General features: G+C 37.4%; 1 protein-coding gene and 1 pseudogene across 1 annotated transcript; both read right to left on the reverse strand.

The window, feature by feature from the left end:
• Positions 1-6,092: 6,092 nt before the first annotated feature.
• Positions 6,093-11,873, reverse strand: LOC129428179 (E3 ubiquitin-protein ligase TRIM8-like; annotated as a pseudogene).
• Positions 11,874-12,392: 519 nt separating this feature from the next.
• On the reverse strand, positions 12,393-21,955 carry LOC129427254 (E3 ubiquitin/ISG15 ligase TRIM25). Its single transcript, XM_055183628.2, has 6 exons — positions 21,353-21,955; positions 20,852-20,947; positions 20,501-20,734; positions 17,745-17,901; positions 16,025-16,084; positions 12,393-15,538 (listed from the first exon to the last, which is right to left on the reverse strand). Exons 1-6 carry the CDS (start codon positions 21,935-21,937, stop codon positions 14,997-14,999), a joined length of 1,674 nt encoding a protein of 557 aa, XP_055039603.2. The 5' UTR covers positions 21,938-21,955; the 3' UTR covers positions 12,393-14,996.
• Between the last annotated feature and the right edge of the window lie 138 nt (positions 21,956-22,093).

Here is a 22,093-nt window from a genome sequence, read left to right on the forward strand (position 1 = left end):
AAGAGCCTGCTCACATCATGCCTGCCAACCAAGAGCCTGCTCACCTCATGCCTGCCAACCAAGAGCCTGCCCACATCAGCAAATTTCAGCAATGCCATTTTCTTCTTGAAATGGCTGAATCTGCTGTGAAAACAGCACTGCCAGTATGTGTAACACAGCACCGAAGCTTTGATCCACACATGGACGGCGAGTCCTGGAAACTTATTTCAGGATTCCGAAGGTGAATTGGAAACGCCAGCCAAAGCCCGCAGGGAGAAACGGAGGTATAAAGTGAGTATTTTGTTTTTCACGTCCGTCAGCTGAGCTATGGTTGTTATATTTACACCTATGTTAGCTTATTGTATGTGAAAATAGCTTGCATTGCTAACCTCGTGCTTACTGTTTTTAGACAATATCGACTTACATCCTATCGTCATTTCATGGAATGGGTTTTGCAAGGCGAAAGACTGGGGAAAGGACACCGACTTGTTTTGCCTGCCTGTGTTGTTCAGGACATCAGACATAGATATCCAGCTCCTCACGGGCAATATAGCGGCTATAAAGAAACGGATGAAGCTCTGGATGAGCTATAAGTGTGAATTGTTTGTTTTTTAATAAAAAGTTAAAACTCACATTGGTTGTGGTTCGTTTTATAGTCCTTATTGTTGCTACATTAGAGTATTTGCTTAGAGAAACAGTAACTGCAATTTGAGGAAAGCATTCTTGCATTTTTTTAAGTTTAAGCCTAACTTGTGTAACACGCATAATATTTGGCTTTATTTTTAACCCAAATGATTTTGTAAAGTAAGTAATGACAGCTAAATCACAGTAACAGTAATCATTCCACCTCCACAAGTCTATAATGTATAACTTTGGTGTACAAAAGACAGGGTTAGATGAAGAAATTTATTTTTTTATTATTCACAAAGGAAAAATATTGTGCCACCAGTGAAAAGCACACATTAAAATAAACAATAACATAATTTACATCTAAAAATGTCCTGCACAAAATAAAAACAAAGCAAAAAAAATTATAATAATACTTATGTGTGTGGGTATATATACACACAGTATATAATAATATACTATAATATAATAATATAATAAAGGTGATTATTATTATTATTAGAAAGTGTCAGTCTCAGAAGCGACTTGAAAGAAGTTGTGGCAGCGTCCTTTGATGGTTTAGGCACTGGTGCAATGTTAGGTTGGCACTTTGAACACAATGTTTGGATTGAGTCTTGTCAATGGCCTTCTGGATGAGTTCGTCTACAAACTGTGTGGTGTGTGGTATGAAGCTTTTCTTCAAGACCCACTGCTTTGATCTCTTGCAGAAAATTTTGTTGAACCGTGCTTCTCCTCTAAAGGGTAAGAAATTAGATTAGATTCAACTTTATTGTCATTATGCAGAGTACAAGTACAAAAAAAAAAGTGTAATTTGTGTCCAACCAGAACTGCAAAAAATATAGTGCAGTGTAGACAGTAGTGCTGTTTGTTTACAGAAGGTGGTTAGAGTAATATAAACAAAATATAAATGTGTGCAGTTTATTAGCTGTTACCTTGTAAGAGCAGAATAAATATGGATTTGTAATATGAAGCATGTATGAACAACATGTACAGATATGTGCGATTTAGTAGCAGTAACCTAATAGTAGTATAAATAATATTGATTTATGTAGTGTATAAACAGAATATATTATAAGAAAAACACAATAAATATTTATATTCAGCAAGAACCATATAGATAAGGTATGTACAGCTATGGGCAGTGTGGTACCATTGTAGTGCAGGAACTAACATTATAAGAGTAGTAATATAATATTATGTTTAATATATGGTGTAGAATGGCATTTCAGTACCTTTCCTAAAAAGAAACAAAGTAGAATCAAATGTCTTACCTCAACGTCCCCCTTACTGGTTACACAGGAAAACCACATATGATTTATGACAGACCTATGAAAGATAATACCATTAGTAACTTTGAACCTTGCAAACCAAGTCTCCCACATTACAAACAAACACTGACCTGGTCCATGAAAGGAGGATGCCCCACATTTCACACTGGTAGCGGGCCCACAGTGGGACAGCCCAAAGTGTGGGCTGGGTGTGGGCTTACTGTGGGCACATTGGGTAAAGTGTGGGCTAACTGTGGGCAAAGTGTGGGCTTACTGTGGGTACACTGGGCAAAGTGTGGGCTTACTGTGGACAAAGTGTGGTTTTAATGTGGGCACACTGAGCAAAGTGTGGGCTGTGGGCAAAGTGTGGGCTAACTGTGGGTACACTGGGCAAAGTGTGGGCTTACTGTGGACAAAGTGTGGGTTTAATGTGGGCACACAATATAAACATTACCATTAAAATCAAGTTTTTTTTTACAAAAAGTCAATCATGATTAATCCAGGTAGGTAACTAATTATAAAAGGGGTTTTCTACATTTTAACATTGTTTTTAGCCCCAATTATTAAAATACTTCAAATGCTTGATTTGAGATCTAGTTATTATGTGCTTAAAGTCTAAGCTATATATATAAGAAATCGTTCAGTGCAAGATAACATTGGTGTAGCATATAAGTAAATGCATACTTGTAAATGTAAGCAAACGGACTTACATTTGCTCCTGCCCTGATTTATGCCTAAAGAATCCGTACAGCTGATCTGTCTTTTATAAGTCTGATAAAACTAAAAGGTCTTTATATATTTGAAGGGTGCAATACTACTCTATAGGTATATAAGATTACAGGAGTAGTCCATTCTTAAAATGGGGCCCATTGAATTTTCATAGTAGGAAAAATTACTATGGTCAAGTCAATGGGGACCATTTTTGAGTGAACTACTCTTTTAACATTAGCAGAAACAGTGTGTGGTGTTTTATGTGAGCTTTAAGGTGGCAATAATAAGATAAGTGCTAAGATACTATAATTTATACAATGTATACTGCACTAGTTTTTCTTACCAAGTATTTCAAGTAGGTTTTATTGCTTTAACTGGATCCAAACGGATGATCTTATAATTGTCTTTGTTTAAGAGTACAGCCTCCCAGAGACTGTTCAGAGAGGCAATAAGACCTTTGTGCTGAAGGACTTTTTACTTCACGTGATCTTGACTTTATGTTTATGACAGAAACTTGGCTTCATGCTGGTGAGTACTCTCCATTTTCTGAACTGCTCCCTCCCCGATGTAATTTTTTTAGTTCTCCTCAGACTCCCGGCAAAGGAGGTAATTTAGAGGTAATTTAGGAGGTATTTAAATCCATATTTCATTGTCGGGAGATCCGCGTAGACATGTGTTACAGCTTTGGACTGTTATTATTTGAGAGAGATTCTCCCACAACTGTGTTATATGCGGTGCTCTATTGACCCCCTAAATATAATAAAGACTTCATCCAAGATTTTGCTGACTTTGTGGGTGTAATTTCTCTGAAATATGATACTTTTTTATTGTTGGGGACTTCAACATACATGTCTGTTATGAATCTAAAGATTTAAAGTAAAATCCTACTAAGATTTTTATAAACATTTGATCTTATACAGTCTGTTACTGTCCCAACTCTTGATAAAGGGCATATTTTGTATTTAGTATTTGTCATGGTTCTGCCATCTTGTGCTTTGTTTAATCTAGTATTGTGGCAAAATCATGACAGACCCATGTTTTGTGTGGGTTCACGTGGTCTCAGTATTGGTTTACTAGACCACGTGTTCCCTGTGTCTTGTCTCTTTTACCCTCTCTTTTAGTACTAATGTAAATTTTTGCTCAGCTGTTTTTCAGCAGTTTGAGCCGGTTACGTTTTCTTCTGTTTATGACATAGTCAAACAGCTACGTCCCACTAGCTCTCCTTATGATATTATTCCTGCGTGTTTGTTGAGGAATGCTTTTAATACTGTTGGGTCAAGTATTGTTTCACTTGCCAATACATCCCTCAGCTCAGAGTGTGTACCAGCTGCATTTAAACATGCTGTTGTGCAACCACTTTAAAAAAAGAACCACTTGGATCATTCAGTTCTGTCAAATTTATGACCTATTTCAAAACTACCTTTTTATCTAAAGTTTTAGAGAGAGTTGTTTATAACCAACTGCAATCATTTCTAGACACATTTAGTGTCCATGAAAAATTTCAATCTGGTTTTAAACCCTATCATAGTACTTAAACTGCCCTTTTGCGAGTATATAATGATCTCCTTTTAGCTGTTGATTCGGGTAATTCTGCAGTCTTGGTACTTCTGGATCTAACTGCAGCTTTTGATACAGTCAATCACTAAATTCTTTTATCATTACTTGAGCACTGTTTAGGCATTAAGGGCATTGCCCTCAAATGGTTTCAGTCATATCTGTCTGACAGGAGTTTCTCTGTTAACCTTGGTGATTTTAGTTCCTCTGTTGCTCCACTTACTTGTGGTGTCCCCCAGGGCTCCATATTGGGACCAGTTTTGTTTTCACTGTATATGCTACCAGTAGGAGCCATTTTTTTAAAAAAACACAACATCCCATTCCATTGCTATGCAGACGATATACAGATTTATCTGCATGTAAAAACAAACAATGAATCGGATCCTCAGTTCAGCCATTGTTAAACGATCTCAGAGATCTAAAAATATGGCTAGAACAAAACTTTCTTTGCCTCAATTATAGTGTTAGAATCTAATTCTAAGCAGGTCTAGGAATATGTTTCGTAGTCTGGAGGTCTGAGATGAGCAGCAGAGAGTTCTGATATAAATTAGGGGCTATGAAAGACACTGACACCAAATGCCGTTCAAACATAAACCAAAGTTTATTAGACAGGCTTCACATTATATAGGGTACAGAAAGGAAGCACTAGTCACCTGATAAACATTAGATAATGTCTAGAAGAATCATGTGAGCAGCTATTGAGCAAACATGTCTGGAGAACAATCGCATGAATGGTCCCTTTGCAAGAACGTCTGGATACAAATACATAATCATGTTTAGACAGTTGTATGGTGTAATAGAGCAGAGGAAGAGGAGATTGGAACAAGGAAGTCTGGTCGAACTTCATGACCTGGACTGATCAGCCCATGTCGAGCTTTTGTGCATAGCTTAGTAAATACAAGACAAATGAACCGTTTCATTGCTTCATTAATCATACGAGTATAACAATAAAGAAATATACAAGGTTCTATGAAAATATATCAAATATATAAATGTGGGGTGTGGGGGAACAACATTTAAATTCTAACAAATAGTAAGACTGAAGTGGTTGTGTTTAATCATCTGGGTAATTTGAGTGCTGGTCTTGATGTACTTGGCGACCTAAGTTCACATATTTGTCCCTTTACTAAGAATCTTGGAGTTATTTTTGATAGCACTTTTAAATTTGAGAAACACATTAGCTCTGTAGTAAAATCTAGTTTCTTTCAATTGAGATTGCGGCAAAGGTTAAGCCCTATTTGCCACGCAAAGATTTTGAGAAAGTAATCCATGCTTTTATTACGTCTTGATTAGATTACTGCAACGCCCTTTATGTATAGATCAGTCGTCTCTTAAACGTTTGCAGTTCGTTCAAAATGCAGCGGTTCGGCTTTTAACCGGGACAAGGAAACGGGAGCATATTACCCCAGTTTTGGCTTTGCTGCATTGGCTACCGGTTAGTTTTAGAATAGATTTTACTTTTTTTTTGTGTTTTAGATTTTAAAGGGAAGGGCACCTTCTTATTTATCAGAGCTGCTACGTGTCTATACTCCGGCTCATGCCCGTATTGGCCATAGGGAGGACCAAGACGGAAGAAGTCCTGGTGGGCCGGTCTGTTTTTTGTCCACAAGGGCCGGTGTTGTCATGCCACCGGGTTGAAGGTTGCTGTCCCTAAGTTGCCAGCACTTATCCATCCCCACTCGCGTAATTTGCCGGCTTAAAAAAATTTGAACGCAGGAAGAGCGGTTTTCTTCTGCTTTTCAAAGCGCTTGCCTTTGAACACGAGTTTAGTTTCAGACGCGTCTATATTTGATCTAGATGCGCGACCTGATACGAACAGTCACTAAAAGGAAAATGAGACAAATCGTAATTTTTTAAATCTAAGTCATAGATGCAATAATGAATGGTCTATGAATAGTCATTATTATTCATTGTCTATTGATAACAAAACCTATTTAACGCAAAACTCATCAGTTTATTGAAAACGTTTCATATAAATTCTCAAGTAAAACTAACATTCAGTTTTGGACAAAAGTCCATTAAATATGTTCTTTTATCTACCTTATGTTTTTTGGCAATGTACATGATCTAAGCACTAAAAGTTAAGATAAGGATTTTTATTTTTCCATCTGTTTCCTCTGCATAAATCTTGCTTGTGTATTATATATCATGAGTTTCTAAACTTTTTCAACCCAACAGGTAATCTCAAGACCCACTATTTTTTTAAATAGAAATATAAAGAAAAACACAAACACCTTTGTTCACTTACAGTAGTTTTTGAATATGTTTAATTGAATAATATTTAAATACCTAATGATAGGGAAGCAAGATTAAAGCAAAAATCATAATAGTTTAGAGTACTGTATTTGCATTGATTTGGAAATTATATATTTTAAAAAATACAATAAATTGCAAGGCTGCAGAGAATAGTGCACTATTGCAGACTTATGTAGGCTACTGAGGGTTTAATGATATTATTTTAATATAGACAGTCATGAACCAAAGTAGGCCGGTCTAAGGCATGAAACTCCAGGGCTGAAAATGAGTCCCACTCTGGCCCTGTTCCGGCTAGATCACTGAGGTCATCTAATCAGGTGCTTCTTGATCTTCCACAGTCTAGGTGTTCTATACCAATCATAAAATTGAGGTTGACGTTGATGTTGAAGAAACTCCTGTCTGGTTTTTGGTTCATTGGTGGGTGTTATCTTGATGGATGTTACTAAAGACATAAAAAGAAATAATGGCTGCAATTGTAATTTTAAAAGTAGGCATACAGTACATATAACCCCCCCTATATATTTTTTATATGCTTTGAGATTCTTTTTTATATTACAAGAATTTTCTTACCTCTATAAGATATCTTGTCAATCTCTTTGTAGAAACCCTCAAGTTTTTCATCCAATATAGATACAGACTTTCTCACATCATCAAAAGAGGGTTGAGAAGTAAAAGTGATGTTGGGTTCATCTTTACATCCAAGAGAGACCCACTGAAAACTCTACAGAAACAATGAGAAGAGATTGTTTATTGTGTTTATTGTTCATTCATGTGGGAGATTTTGAGGAGTTTGTGTTATATATTTATTATTTTTTGGGGTTACCATCACAAGGCTTTTTATGGCGCATTTATTGGCTAAATGAAACATTATTTGATTCTTGTTATGCAGATCAAGATTAATTTAGTTTTCTAAAATTTAAGTTAATAAAGTTTTCTATAATGAAATTAAGTTCACAATTAAGTAAACAAACAGCTGACCTGATCCTGAATTTTAACCGTATTTGTGCTTATCATTTTTAAATCACTTTGTAATATCTCAAACTATAATGCTTTACTTAAAGTAATGGTAATATTATGAAATGAATTTTCTTCTCTAATATCAAGATGTAACTAAAAGCATCGTGTTGTTTATCAGTGGTTGTGTTACCTTTAGGAAATAGATGTGATCATCTGTGTGTAAAAGTTTCACCAGCTCAGCGTCTCTCCTCCTCAGATCATCCATCTCCTGCTTCAGTCGCTCCAGACGTTTTTCAGCTTGACTCACTGCAGTCTTTTCCTGATCTCTGATCAGCTTTATCAGCTCAGAGCATCTTCTCTCAATGGAGCGGATCAGTTGAGTAAAGATCCTTTCAGTGTCCTCTACTGCTGCCTGTGCAGAGCGCTGTTATCACACAAACACACACACACACACACACATTACAATCAGATCTTACATCACACAGCGAGGTTCAGTCAGACTGAAACTTCTCCAGCACTCAAACTTCTCATGAAAACTCACCTTATGATACTCAATAACATCTCTCAGATCCTTAAACTCCTTTTCTATCTGCTTCATTCTCTGATGGTATTTTCTCTTTGTATCACCTAAAATCCTCTTTTGTGAAAATAAAATAATGACCAAAAATATAAAGTAACAATCTATATCATTAAGATACATTTTTAATTCAGGGTTTATATTACAAAATATTTTACAGTGTACCCTATTTTTATGAATTATGACTCCTAATAGTATAAGAGGATCATGAATGTTTATTATTTGACATTAACAGTTTATCATTAATATATACAGAAAGTCTATGTTGTGAGTTCATACCTGTTTCTCAGTTCTCTCTGCTGCAGCTGATACGGTGTCATGATTTTTATGTTCATCCATCGTACACAGATAACACACACACACCGCTGATCAGTACGACAGTAAATCTCCAGTAGTCTCTCATGTTGAGGGCAGATGTTCTCCTGAAGTCGTCCAGTGGCCTCGATCAAGTTGTGTCTCTTTCCTTTGAAGAAAGTCTCATGTTGTTGGAGGTGATGTTGACAGTAAGAGTTCAGACACATCAGACAAGACTTGACAGCTTTGTGTTTGATTTCAGTACAGACGTCACACGGCACATCTCCAGCAGAACACTGAGCAGAAACATCAGCTTGTACTTCAGTCTTCTTCAGTTTCTCCACCATTTCAGCCAGTATGGTGTTTTTACTCAGAGCAGGTCTTGTAGTGAAGGTCTGTCTGCATTGAGGACACCTGTAGTCTTTCTTCTGATCCTTCTGATTCCAGTAGTTTGTAATACATCTCATACAGTAACTGTGTCCACAGGGAATGGTCACTGGATCCTTCAGTAGATCCAGACACACTGGACAGATTAACTGATCCTGAGCCACTGAAATACTGGCTTCTGCCATTTTACTGCACGTGGAGACGAACAGTGAGGGAAGTTCAACCGCTCAGATACAACTCAAGTTTCGTTTTCTCTGACTTATGTGTCTAAGCAGTGTGTGAGAAGGGAAGTGGCTTTTCTGTTTTCACCATGTGAATATTGTGCAGCATTCAGATTTGAATGTTTAAGTCTTTAACCCTAATAAGACCCTTGGGGCCCCCAAGCCACTTTTCTTTAGTTTAAAAACATGGTTCCCTTCATCTCAGTGGGATAAGATTTTGTGACTTTTCCAGATTATCTGTCAAGATTCATATAAAAAACTGGGCTTGATTGGGTCGTTCCAAAGAGGCGTAATAAATTCACTTACTTAGTCCCTTTAGGGGTAAAAATGACCTCAATTGAAATGAATGGGAAATGCAAAAAAATCTTTTTTTTTCTTTTTATTTGTCAAAAAAAAATCAATGCATCCAGAATAAATCTGAAAATTTCAACACAGAAAGGTAGGTTTGGTACTAGAGCACAATTTTTACATAGAAAATACATGCTCAATCACACGCACAAACAGACACACACAAACACACAAAGGTATGACTGCCACAGAGAGCATTTCTTATAGAATTTGGCAACAAAAAAAAAATCAGCCACAGATGCAAAACAAAGATCTAAAATACTCACACAGGTGCACACACACACACACACACACACATTCTGGTTTCCATGTTTTGTGGGGACATTCCATAGACGTAATGCATTTTATACCATACAAACTTTATATTCGTTTCCACTTACCTACCCCATTCCCTAACCCCAACCATCACAGAAACACTTCTACTACTTCACATTTTCAATAAACATCATTCTGTTTGATTTATAAGCATGTTTCCTCATGGGGACATCAAAATGTCCCCACAAGGTCACAAAAACACTGGTATTCCTATTTTTGTGGGGACAATTGGTCCCCACAACGTGATAATTACCAGGTACACACACACACACACACACACACGATGTTGAGCAGTTGGCCACATTCAGTGAAATGAATGGGTCTCTATGGGCCTCTGCTGGTTTATTTCCTAAACTGTAACCATAAAACTGTTTTTTTCTAAACACCAAATGGCTGAATTCAACACATAACATCTAGATCAATATCTTAAAACAACTTAAATCAAATTTAGAGGATAATTTATGTGAATTTTTCATAAAAATGTGATATTTTTCAAGCAAGCTAATGGTGTAGTTGAGGAATTGAGTGGTAAATGGGTATAAAAGTACTTCATATCTAGCAAGACACAGCATTAATGTATAGATGGGAAGTAAATGAAAAAAATGATATATTATTTGTATCATTTAAAATGTATTTATTTTTTGTAATGACTCTTTTAATCTCTGGGGTCATTTTTACCCCCAAGGAACTAAAACGTATACAGGAAAATCAGGGCTTATGAGGGTTAATAACATTAGGATTAACATTGCACTTTTGTACTATTTCACCATTTTACAATTTTATGCACATTTCATAACTGCACCATTTACTGTTTCTGAATAAAAGATCTGGTTCTTTCTGTTTATTTTCTTGTAGAAGTTTTTCATTGTGTTGCCTGCAGGAAACATACAACTTTAGTTTGGGTGTAATGATGCTGTTTGAGCATAAATAGGATCTACAGTATTACAAAGCTCAAAGTCCACTTTAAAGGGAGACATCACTCTTTCTTTCTCTCTAAGGGCCTGTTTACACGAGAACACTTGAGTGTGAAAACGTACAAATATTTTATCGGATGTGCCTTTCGTTTACAAGGTAATGCCGTTTTTGGGGGCTTAAAAAAGCAAAAAAGTGAAACCACCCTCCAAAGTGGAAATCTTAAAAACTATCTACCCTCGCATTCCCATTTAAAGGGTAAAAACGCAAAAGTCTGCTCACGGGGCTCTCGTGGCATAAGCGTCACAGGCATACGCTAGTTCAGGAAAATAACAACAAACATGTCGGATTATTTCCATACGTCCGACCTTCAAGTTGCCATAGCAGCTCTGATAAATATACAAGAGCCTTTCCAGCAGTTGTACGAAATATTCACAGCTAGTATTTCTGATAAGAGAAGGCACATTAATTACCTCTATCAAATTGTTGATGCGCCAACTCGTCGGAGGCAAACAAGACGGCTTCGTACGAGACCTGGGAGAACAAAGAAGAGGGTTGTACGCAGGCGTGCGGACTTGGTGGTGTTGTGTGTTAGTGCTTCACATTGCCATCTAGCTGCCTGGAGTGCATACTACATCGAATATCACACACTTTTGCGTCACCATATGCACGCAGATTTCCTTTGTATAAACGCAAAATAAAAAGTGATAACGCAAGGTCACTTTTGCGTTTTCTTTTCAGATTGTTAACGTGTAAACGTAGCCTTAGAGAAAACACTTTCTCATTCCAAAATTGACTGCATCACAGTAGTGCGAGTTAAAGAGATACTCCAGGCCAATTATCAATATTACTCCCTGATGTGTTCACCCTCAACCAATCTGAGATACATATGTCCATTATCTATCAGATGAACACATTTGGAGTTATTTTAGTAAGGATTAGGAGGATTAGGAAACAAATTCTGACTTTATAAACTACTATAACTAGCTTCCGCTAGCGGCGCCATCTTGGACTCATGCGATTCAGAAGAGTCACTGCGTAATGTGCCCATGACAACAAACGCCCATTACCATAAAACTCCAAAATGGTGCCGTCAACGAAAGCTAGTATTACAGTTTATAAATCACATGGATTACCACAAAAAACTTTATTAAGCCATGTGGATTCCTCTGTAAATTTATATTTTTGCATTTGGCAGACACTTTTATCCAAAGCAACTTACAGTGCATTACAAGCTATACATTTTTTATCAGTATTTGTGTTTGAACCAGTGCTTTAAGTGGGCCGGAACGCCCCGGTACTCAGTACCGCCACTTCTAAAAATAGCTCTTGAGCGTACCACCACCTCTACGTGCGCCCAGAACGTGCTTTTAGCGTACCGGAACGCTCATCTGTTTAAAAATCAGAGGTTTAATTTAATCATTTGGCTGCGCTGCCGCTTTTCAGAGCGCCCTTAATGTACGCTTCCTAATTTGTTCCACCGAGAGCAGAGACTACATTACCCACACACCCTTGCGTTTACAAGTTAAAAGCGCATGCGTCCTTCAGTCAGTGTCAACGTGCTCTGGAGAGGTGTGTGTTTGTGTGTGAAACGCTCAACCATAGCTGCTCGGTTAAAATGAAAATACAATGAACACGTAATATGCCCTCCTTGTTTTAGACTCTGAGTAGTAAAAGAACAAGGTCAGAATCAGAGGACTCGCTGACATCCCACCAAGCCAGAATGATAGCTGCAGGTCAGACGCAAGCCTTGTAGGTACGTGATAATCTCCGCTGTCGCGGCGTTCAGGTTGGTTCCCCTCGACGCAACGTCGGCATTCCGCAGGCGATGTGCAGAAAACCTTCTTGAAATTGTAATATACATTTAGTTTAAATGCTCAACTTAAAGTAAAAGAAATTTCAATGAATTTGAATGACGTGCACAGTAGTTTTACCACCCGCAAAATGGAAAACAATGGGACAAAATAAATGACTTTAGAGTTTCAAATGGCCAGTATTTTGTTATTCTTGACCCCATAGACATGGTCTTGGTGTCATTTTAAAGTTTTTTTCAAGCTTTTTCTATCTGAACCACTAGTTTTAGCATTTAACCATGCTGAAAATTTTACTCACATATCTACCTTTTGCACATTTTATTTATGTTCAAAAGCTCGTTCTACAGTAGCTCTTTCTAATGGTATTTTTTCAAAATCCTTTTGCACATTTTATTTATGTTCAGTAGCTATTTCTAGCTCAAGCAAATCCACAAATTTATAAAAGGATTAATTATTTTTTACAAGGTCGTCTGTTGACTGCTAAATATAAAACCCCTTCAATATAGGCAAGTCAGCAAAAAAAAAATAGAGTACCGGCACCTCTTTTGGGCCACTTAAAGCACTGGTTCGAACCCATTACATTTTGCGCTGCAAACGCAATGCTCTACCACTGAACTATTCTGTGAAGGATGAATGCACTTTTTTGAGGTTTAATGTGAGAAATTGTTCCCTGATCCCTGTTTTCTACCATTATAAAGCTTGAAAAAGCAAGAACATTTCCTAAAATGACTCCAAATGTGCTCGTCTGAAACATTGTAAAAAGTGAACCGTTGGATCAACTTAAACAAGACTTAAATTGGTAACACATAAAAAAAATTCAGCTTAAATTTTCACTTTACAGTAGTTTAACTTTAGTTGAAAAATTTTGATTAAATGTTTCACTTTTAACAGTGAAGATGAAGGACATGTATCTCGGATTGCTTGTAAATCATGAGGTAGGTGCACCGCTCGGTGCATCTGCATAAAAAGTTAACGATGCGATGCATCATATACAAGAATGCTTTAATGTAATGTTTTCCGCTGTGGAGCTGTCTGTCCAATCAACTTCAGACACACAGCGTATTTCGGAACAAGATAGAGAGATTCTTAATAGTAGTTGATCTGCTGGCTTTCGAAGCATAAAAAGCTGATTTAATATTGCACCTGATGCTCGTTAAATACTCAAATGGTGGGGTGGAGCCAGCAGATGCACATACCTGCATGCCAAGTTGATTGGTGCTTTAAGATATGCCTGCCCTACAAGCGCAGGTTCTGTCAGCTTAAACTCATACACGCGTATCACGGTGCACTCGCTGATTCCACCTGTATGCCGCTTGTATTGTTGTATTACACGTCACGGTGCGTTTAAGCCAACTCACCGTCATATTTTCTATTTACAAGTACTCACTTGCGGCGCGCTCTGGGAACTCGCCGGCTTGTATACTACAAATATTGCATTGCGGTGCATAAATGGCTTCACCCGTATGCGTATCATTATGGTGCTTTTACTCAGGCTTCAGATGTTTATAGACTGGTAATCAGGCCCCGTTCGGCGTCTCTCAAGTAAGGCACTTAAACCGTTGTATATATGCACGGTGTGATGGGATAACGTTCCCCCATAGCGTCAGCAACTGACGCAATGTGAAGTGAACCGTATTGAAAGGGAACGATTGGGTTACTCAAGTAACCCTGGTTCCCTGAAATAACAGGAACGAGCACCGCGTAGCTGACCGTGCTATAAACATTGTCGCAGCAAGCTTTATTCGGCTCAGTCGAATAAGGTAAGCGAGATGGCGTTTCTACCCCCACTTATATAGAGCATAAGATTCGTTCTTTTGCGGGTTCAAACACCATTGGTCTATAATTTTTACAGACATTAACCAATAGGCTTCAGTCATGAAGTAAACAGGATTTTCCCCATAGCGTCAGCAACTGACGCAATGCTCATTCCCGTTATTTCAGGGAACCAGGGTTACGTGAGCAACCCAATCGTTTTTTGATTGTTCCTGTTAATACAATAATAGGGCTTATTCACAAACACCGGAAGTCGCTAACCGCGGCCATCTTGTTGACATGACATCTGTCCTGCCCCTAGCCGCACATAGATTTGAGTCGAGGGGAGCAGTAGCCTAATGGCTTCATCTCGTCTGTATTAAGAGAAGATGAGCTTGATTATTGTGGAACAATATCAAATAGACCCAATAGCCTTAAGTAAAGATCCGTCCTTATTGCCAGCCGTAACTTATCCGGATATTTATAACTATATTGTTCATACAGTATCCGCATTCATCATACAAGCACTGAAGGGCCGTTCACATTATAACGATAACTATAACGATAACTATATCATCGTCCACATCACCAAACAATACGTTTATGCTAATTCGCTCACGGCACTCGCGCAAATTACTTGCCTTTAATATTGCTTGTAATAAAAACTTTTGCAGATGTCCTCAACACGCTGCGTTTCGTTGTTTTAAGCCTGTATCAACATGTTTAAGTTTTTCCTGTCATTAGCTTTTCCTTATTTATTGAAAGCCTTCTGTTTAAAAGAAACACGTTTCATTAACATTGCCCAACCACTATATTGCTTGATGCCAATAGTGATGCCCAAACAGCAAGGAATTATTGTAGACATGCACTAGCACACCAGCATTTCTTATTAAAAAAGAAATGTACATGATTCACACCAGTCCATGCTTCACACAAGCACATTAACCTAACAGAATTGTCCTACATGACAGTGTTCTAAACAACAAAACAACAAAAAACAGTCATATTTACATTCATATATAAACTATCTTTTAACATCACAGATTTTTACTGTTGATCCTCCATAAACCGCAAACCCAGTATATAAAGGTTGAGTGAATGTGGTGTTGACTCTGTGTATGAGCTTCATTGTGTCAGAGACGCTGTAAAAGGACAAAGATCCTGCACTGTGATCCACATACACTCCTATTATACAGGAGCGAGACACTACAGGAAGATCTGTGCGTTTGTTGTTGTGATAGAATGAACACCTGGATGAACAGCAGTACAAACTCCAGCACTGATCATTATATATAAACTCACATTCATCACCCCGACCCTTTCTGCTGATGCTCTTATATGACACTGATATACACACACCAGTAAACACATCAGCACTGAACTCAATCTCCCAGTAACAGCGTCCACACACACTTTCTCTACACAACACTTGACACACATTATCAAATCTGTCTGGATGATCAGGATACTGCTGGACTCTATTAGTCCATGAAACTCTTCGGTTTTTCTCAGATAGATGGAGTTTTTTATTCACTGTGTTTGTATCCAGAGTCAGCTGACAGAAATCTGATGAAGATAAAAAACAAATTGATTTACTGTAAATAAAGCTGTCAGTTTCTGTGTGTGTGTGTGTGTGTGTGTGTGTGTGTGTGTGTGTGTGTGTGTGTGTGTGTGTGTGTGTGTGTGTGTGTGTGTGTGTGTGTGTGTGTGTGCGTGTGTGTACCTGGTAATTATCACGTTGTGGGGACCAATTGTCCCCACAAACATAGGAATACCAGTGTTTTTGTGACCTTGTGGGGACAATTTTGATGTCCCCATGAGGAAACAAGCTTATGAATCAAACAGAATGATGTTTATTGAAAATGTGAAGTAGGAGAAGGGTTTCTGTGATGGTTGGGGTTAGGGAATGGGGTAGGTAAGGGGAATAGAATATACAGTTTGTACGGTATAAAATGCATTACGTCAATGGAATGTCCCCACATAACATGGAAACCAGAATGTGTGATTGGGAGGGAGGGGTGCGTGTGTGTGTGTGCATGTGTGATGTCTTACATTCTAGAAACTCCTGTCTGGTTTTAGGTTCATTGGTGGGTGTTCTCTTGATGGATGTAACTAAAGACATAAAAATAAATAATGGCTGCAATTGTAATTTTAAAAGTAGGCATACAGTACATATATGCACCATGTGTTTTTATATGCTTTCCCAGCTAGAAATAAAAAGTTCTAAGAACGTTCCCTGAAAGTTCCCGAATGTTCTCAAAAACATTCTGCCAACGTTAAAAGCGGCTAGTTTTTTTTAAGTTCTAGGAACGTTTCTGTTGTCTGAACGTTAGAGTAATGTTACATTTTACCATTTTAAACGTTATGACAATGTCATGTTTTAATGTTCAAACAATGTTTAAATCAACAGCTGTTTATTATATTGACTTGTTTAATTGTTATGTAAATGATAGAGAAACATTGCATTTTATTATTTTATAAAACATTATTTCTGTATGCAGTAAATATATTGCTGTAGAAAACTTAATTCACTTACTAGGTTTAGATGTTGATGTTTGTTTCATTTTAAGTCACCCTTATTGTGATTAGTGTTTGTTTTAGTTGGTATGTTGACACTTGACTATTTGCTTGCTAGTTTTTTCCTGGTTGTGTTAATGCACAACATGTGTTATGAACATGCCAAGTTAATAGTGTTATTCTGTGGTTGTTGGTACATAATGGTAAAGATCATCACCTAATTCATTTACTAATCAAAACTTTATTTTTTGTCAAAAATGCAAATGAGACCCAGCACCTTCACAGCATTTTGTCATTAAGGAGTTTTAGAAACTCCGGACAAAAAACACCTGCCGTATAACTGGGATGCACAAACATCAAGAACCAGACCACGAATCTCAACCATGGCGACAACCAAATGAAAAACTTCATGCTGCAATGCATGCTGGGTATTAACAAATTACAAACCTCATTCAGGACTCCCAGCATGCACTGCAGCATGGATAAATAAGGATTTTTTTTAACAATTTTAATTGTCACCATGGTTGAGATTCATAGTCTGATTCTTGATGCTTGGGCATCCCAACTATACAGTGGATATTTTTTGTCCAAAGTTTCTAAAACTCCTTAATGACAAACTGCTGTGAAAGAGTTGGATCTAATATATAATATTGGCAGAAAATAAACTTTTGATTAGTAAATGAACTAGGTGATGATCTTTACCATTATGTACCAACAACCACAGAAACACACCAACAACCCTTCACAACAAATGTGGTGCACCACCACAAAGCCAACACAACCAGGAAAAAACCAGCAGGCAAAAAGCCAAGTGTCAAGAGACCAACCAAAACAAACACGAATCACAATAAGGGTGACTTAAAATGAAACATCAACATCCAAACCTAGCAAGTGAATTGTGTTTTCTACAGCAATATATTTACTGCATACAGAAATAATGTTTTCTAAAATAATAAAATGCAATGTTTCTCTATCATTCACACAACAATCAAACAAGTCAACATAACAAACAGCTGCTGTTCCAAACACCGTGTGAACATCAAAACATGACACTGTCACAACGCCCAAAAATGGCAAAATGCAACACTACTCTAACGTTCAGACAACAGAAACGTTCCTAGAACTTAAAAAAAACTAGCCGCTTTTAAAGTTGGCAGAATGTTTTTGGGAACATTCGGGAACTTTCAGGGAACGTTCTTAGAACTTTTTATTTCTAGCTGGGTTGATATTTTTTATATTACAAGAACTTTTTTACCTTTATAAGATATCTTGTCAATCTCTTTGTAGAAATCCTGAAGTTTTTCTTTCAGTATAGATACAGATTTTCTCACATCATCAAAACAGAGTTGAGAAGTAAAAGTGATGTTGGGTTCATCTTTACATCCAAGAGAGACAGACAGAGACTGAAAACTCTAAAGAAACAACGAGAAAAGATTGTTTAATGTATTATTGTTCATATAGTTGGAGATTTAGATGAGTTTGTGTTAAATATTTATAATTTTTGGGAGTTACCATCACAAGGCTTTTTATGATGCATTTATTAAAGGACAAGTTCGGTATTTTACACTTAAAGCCCTGTTTTCAGATTGTTTATGATGAAATAGAACGGTTTTGACTGAAATTTCGACATATGCGGCTGCCCCGAGAATTTTCGGGTGTTTGTTGTTCCCACCTCTACAATGGGTTTAATGGTGCACTGGAACAATCCTTCCTAAAATGCATTAAACTTTCGTTTACAAAGACGTGAAACTCACAGAGTGGTCAGGGGTGTTCACTGATATGCTCACACAAAAATCGTTGCAAAATACGCATTCCAAACTATACCTACACACCCATTGTAGAGGTGGGAGGTGAAACAACAAACACCGTTCTTTTCTGAGGTAAGGTCTGTAGCATGTGGGATTCCACAAGGGTCTTCATTAGGACCATTGCTTTTTTCTATCTTCACGAATGATCTCCCAATGGTCTGTGGAGGGGCTTCTGTGTCTATGTATGTGGATGATGTAACACTTTTTATGCCTGCTTCAGCTTTAGAAAACGTTTCTGCAGCTCTCAACAATGAGTTGCAGATGGTATCTAATTGGGTAATTGATAATAAACTTGTCCTAAATAATGGGCAAGACTAAAAGTATATTATTTGGAACTAAATGTTCACTAAAAACAAGGCCCAGGTTGGATTTGGTACTAAATGATGTTGCTGTTGACCAGGTGCATGAAATAAACCTTCTTGGGGAAACATTAGATTGTACTTTGTCGTAGTCAAGACATATAGAGGAAGTGGTGAAAGAAATATATCTGTAGTTAAAAGGTTTTATTAGTTTTTAAATTCATATTTGATTAAATCTGTTTTGCAGACACTAGTGTTATCGCACTTAGATTACTGCTCTGTGGTTTGGTCAGGAACTACAAAGAAGAATATAGGGAAACTACAGAGGGTTCAGAACCGAGCTGCTCGGTTAGCCCTTTTCTGTACAATGAGGGCTAATGTTAAAACAATGCACAGCAAGTTATACTGGTTACCGGCAGAGATGTATAGTAACGAAGTAGAACTACTTCACTACTATACTTAAGTACTAAAAGACAGTATCTGTACTTTACTGAAGTATTATTATTTACTGAAGAGTTTAATACTTTTACTCCGATACATTTTTTATGTGCTGCATAGTTACTCATTACACTCAAATGTTACGAATCATTCCAAACCCACATTATCACTGCCGGAGCGGTGATACACATTAAACACACACACGGTGGTCTAAACCAATCGGAGATAGTGAAGGGCGGACCCCTCCCTCCCTCTTAATTCACAAATATGAGCCGGCGTTGTGGACAAATGTGAAGCGAAGAAAGAACCAAAGTGCGCGAGAAAGACAGAGAGAGAGAGAGAGAGAATGCGCGAGAAAGGGCGAGTGTGCGCGAAAGAAGGAAACCTAAATTCATTGAAACACCTTGTACCTTTACCTATTACCATTATATCGACTAATATTTCATTAATTCTGAATTCTCTATCACCAGATCAGTTAAATTAATCTGAATTATCTGAACATTCATGTCCTTGTACTCCTGCTACAGCCAAAGGAATTGTGAGTGTCATTTAGGTTAAACATTTGAAATAATATAAACAATATTATATTCAAACTTTTGACTGTTTTCTTTAATAACTATATTACACAATACTTGTACTTTTACTTTCAGTACTTGAGTAGTATATTTTAAAATAAACTACTTTCAATACTTAAGTACAAAACATGTTTAATACTTTAGTACTTCCACTTAAGTGCTGTGCCTAAAGAGCACTTCAACTTCTACTCAAGTCACTTTTTTGATAGAGCACTTGTACTTTTACTCAAGTCTAGGTCCCTAGTACTTTATACATCTCTGGTTACCGGTTGATGAGAGATTAAAAGTATCACTCCTTGGCTTAATAAATAAAATTAATTTAATGAAAATTCCAGATTTTCTGTATGGGCAACTTCGTATGAGCTCTAATGTACATACATATCTCATGAGGCATGCTGTTATTGGTAAATATACTATTCCAAAATCTAAAACAAATTCAAAACAACGTACGGTGTTGTATAGAGCTATGGTTGAATGGAACTCTCTTCCAGGTCATATTGCTAAAATTCAAAATATTATGAGTTTTAAAAAACAAATAAAAGTTTTTTTATGTTAGCTTATATTGGTAGATAGAGGATATTGTATGTGTATGTGGAGGTATATGTGTCTGTATGTTGTGTATATGTGAGTGAGTATATGTATATTTGTATTTGATGAGAATTTGCTGTTTTTGGTGTAGGACTGGATAAAAGGATTGTGTATTGTTATGTGAGTTATGTGTTATGTGTGGACCACAGGAAGAGTAGCAGATGCATTTGTTGCATCAGCTAATGGGGATCCTGATAAAATAAAAATAAATAAATAGATTCAGTTAAAGTGAGAGTAATATTAGAAATGACTCTTCATCTCTAATATCAAGATGTAACTAAAAGCACTGTGTTGTTGTGTTACCTTTAGGAAATAAATGTGATCATCTGTGTGTGAAAGTTTCACCAGCTCAGCGTCTCTCCTCCTCAGATCATCAATCTCCTGCGTCAGTCGCTCCAGTCGTTCTTCAGCTCGACTCACTGCAGTCTTTTCCTGATCTCTGATCAGCTGTATCACCTCAGAGCGTCTTCTCTCAATGGAGCGGATCAGTTGATTAAAGATCCTCTTACTGTCCTCCACTGCTGTCTTTGCAGATCGCTGTTATCGCACGCACACACACACACACACACACATTACAATCAGATCTTACATCACACAGTGAGCTTCAGTCAGACTGAAACTTCTCCAGCACTCAAACTTCTCATGAAAACTCACCTTATTAGACTCAATAACATCTCTCAGATCCTTAAGCTCCTTTTCTATCTGCTTCATTCTCTGGTGGTATTTTCTCTTTGTATCACCTAAAACCCTCTTGTTTGAAAATAAAAGATTGACCGAAAATATCAAGTAACAATCTAAATTATTAAGATACATTTTCAATTCAGGATTTATATTAAAACAAATTAGCGTTGCACACCTGAAGTGAATGGATAGGTGCGTAGGATGAGAAGACAAAAAGTCTCGTAACAAAAAGCAATTCCCACACACTATCTGCTGCTGAAAAATGTTATGATTGTTGCATTGCAACGCTTCGATCGATTGATCTTCCTCAGCCAACTCAGGCAATTCAGGGTTTATATTACAAAATATTTTACAGTGTACCCTATTGTTATGAATTATGACTCCTAATAGTATAAGAGAATCATGAATGTTTATTATTTGACATTAACAGTTTTTCATTATAATATACAGAAAGTCTATGTTGTGAGTTCATACCTGTTTCTCAGTTCTCTCTGCTGCAGCTGATACAGTGTCATGATTTTTGTGTTCATCCATCGTACACAGATAACACACACAACGCTGATCAGTACGACAATAAATCTCCAGTAGTCTATCATGTTGAGGGCAGATGATCTCCTGAAGTCGTCCAGTGGCCTCTATCAAGTTGTGTCTCTTTCCTTTGAAGAAAGTTTCATGTTGTTGGAGGTGATGTTGACAGTAAGAGTTCAGACACATCAGACAGGACTTGACAGCTTTGTGTTTGATTTCAGTACAGACGTCACACGGCACATCTCCAGCAGAACACTGAGCAGAAACATCAGCTTGTACTTCAGTCTTCTTCAGTTTCTCCACCATTTCAGCCAGTATGGTGTTTTTATTCAGAGCCGGCCTTGGCCTGAAGGTCTGTCTGCATTGAGGACAGCTGTAGTCTTTCTTCTGATCCTTCTGATTCCAGTAGTTTGTAATACATCTCATACAGTAACTGTGTCCACAGGGAATGGTCACTGGATCCTTCAGTAGATCCAGACACACTGAACAAATTAATTGATCCTGGGCCACTGAAATACTGGCTTCAGCCATTTTACTGCATGTAGAGACGAACAGTGAGGGAAGATCAACAGCTCAGACACAACTCAAGTTTCGTTTTCTCTGACTTCCGTGTCTAAGCGGTGTGTGAGAAGGGAAGTGGCTTTTCTGTTTTCACCATGTGAATATTGTGCAGCATTCAGATTTGAA

The sequence above is a fragment of the Misgurnus anguillicaudatus genome, chromosome 14 (genome assembly GCF_027580225.2).
Source record: "Misgurnus anguillicaudatus chromosome 14, ASM2758022v2, whole genome shotgun sequence".
NCBI classification, from domain to species: Eukaryota; Metazoa; Chordata; class Actinopteri; order Cypriniformes; family Cobitidae; genus Misgurnus; species Misgurnus anguillicaudatus.

Excerpts from the sequence above, each read along its gene's own strand:
- LOC129427254 (XM_055183628.2), bottom strand. The coding sequence starts at position 21,937 with ATGGCTGAAGCCAGTATTTCAGTGGCCCAGGATCAATTAATTTGTTCA. Across the intron at positions 16,085-17,744 it reads TGACAAGATATCTTATAAAG|TTACATCCATCAAGAGAACA; the intron begins GTAAAAAAGTTC and ends TTATGTCTTTAG. Across the intron at positions 15,539-16,024 it reads CAGACAGGAGTTTCTAGAAT|ATTTCTGTCAGCTGACTCTG; the intron begins GTAAGACATCAC and ends TATCTTCATCAG.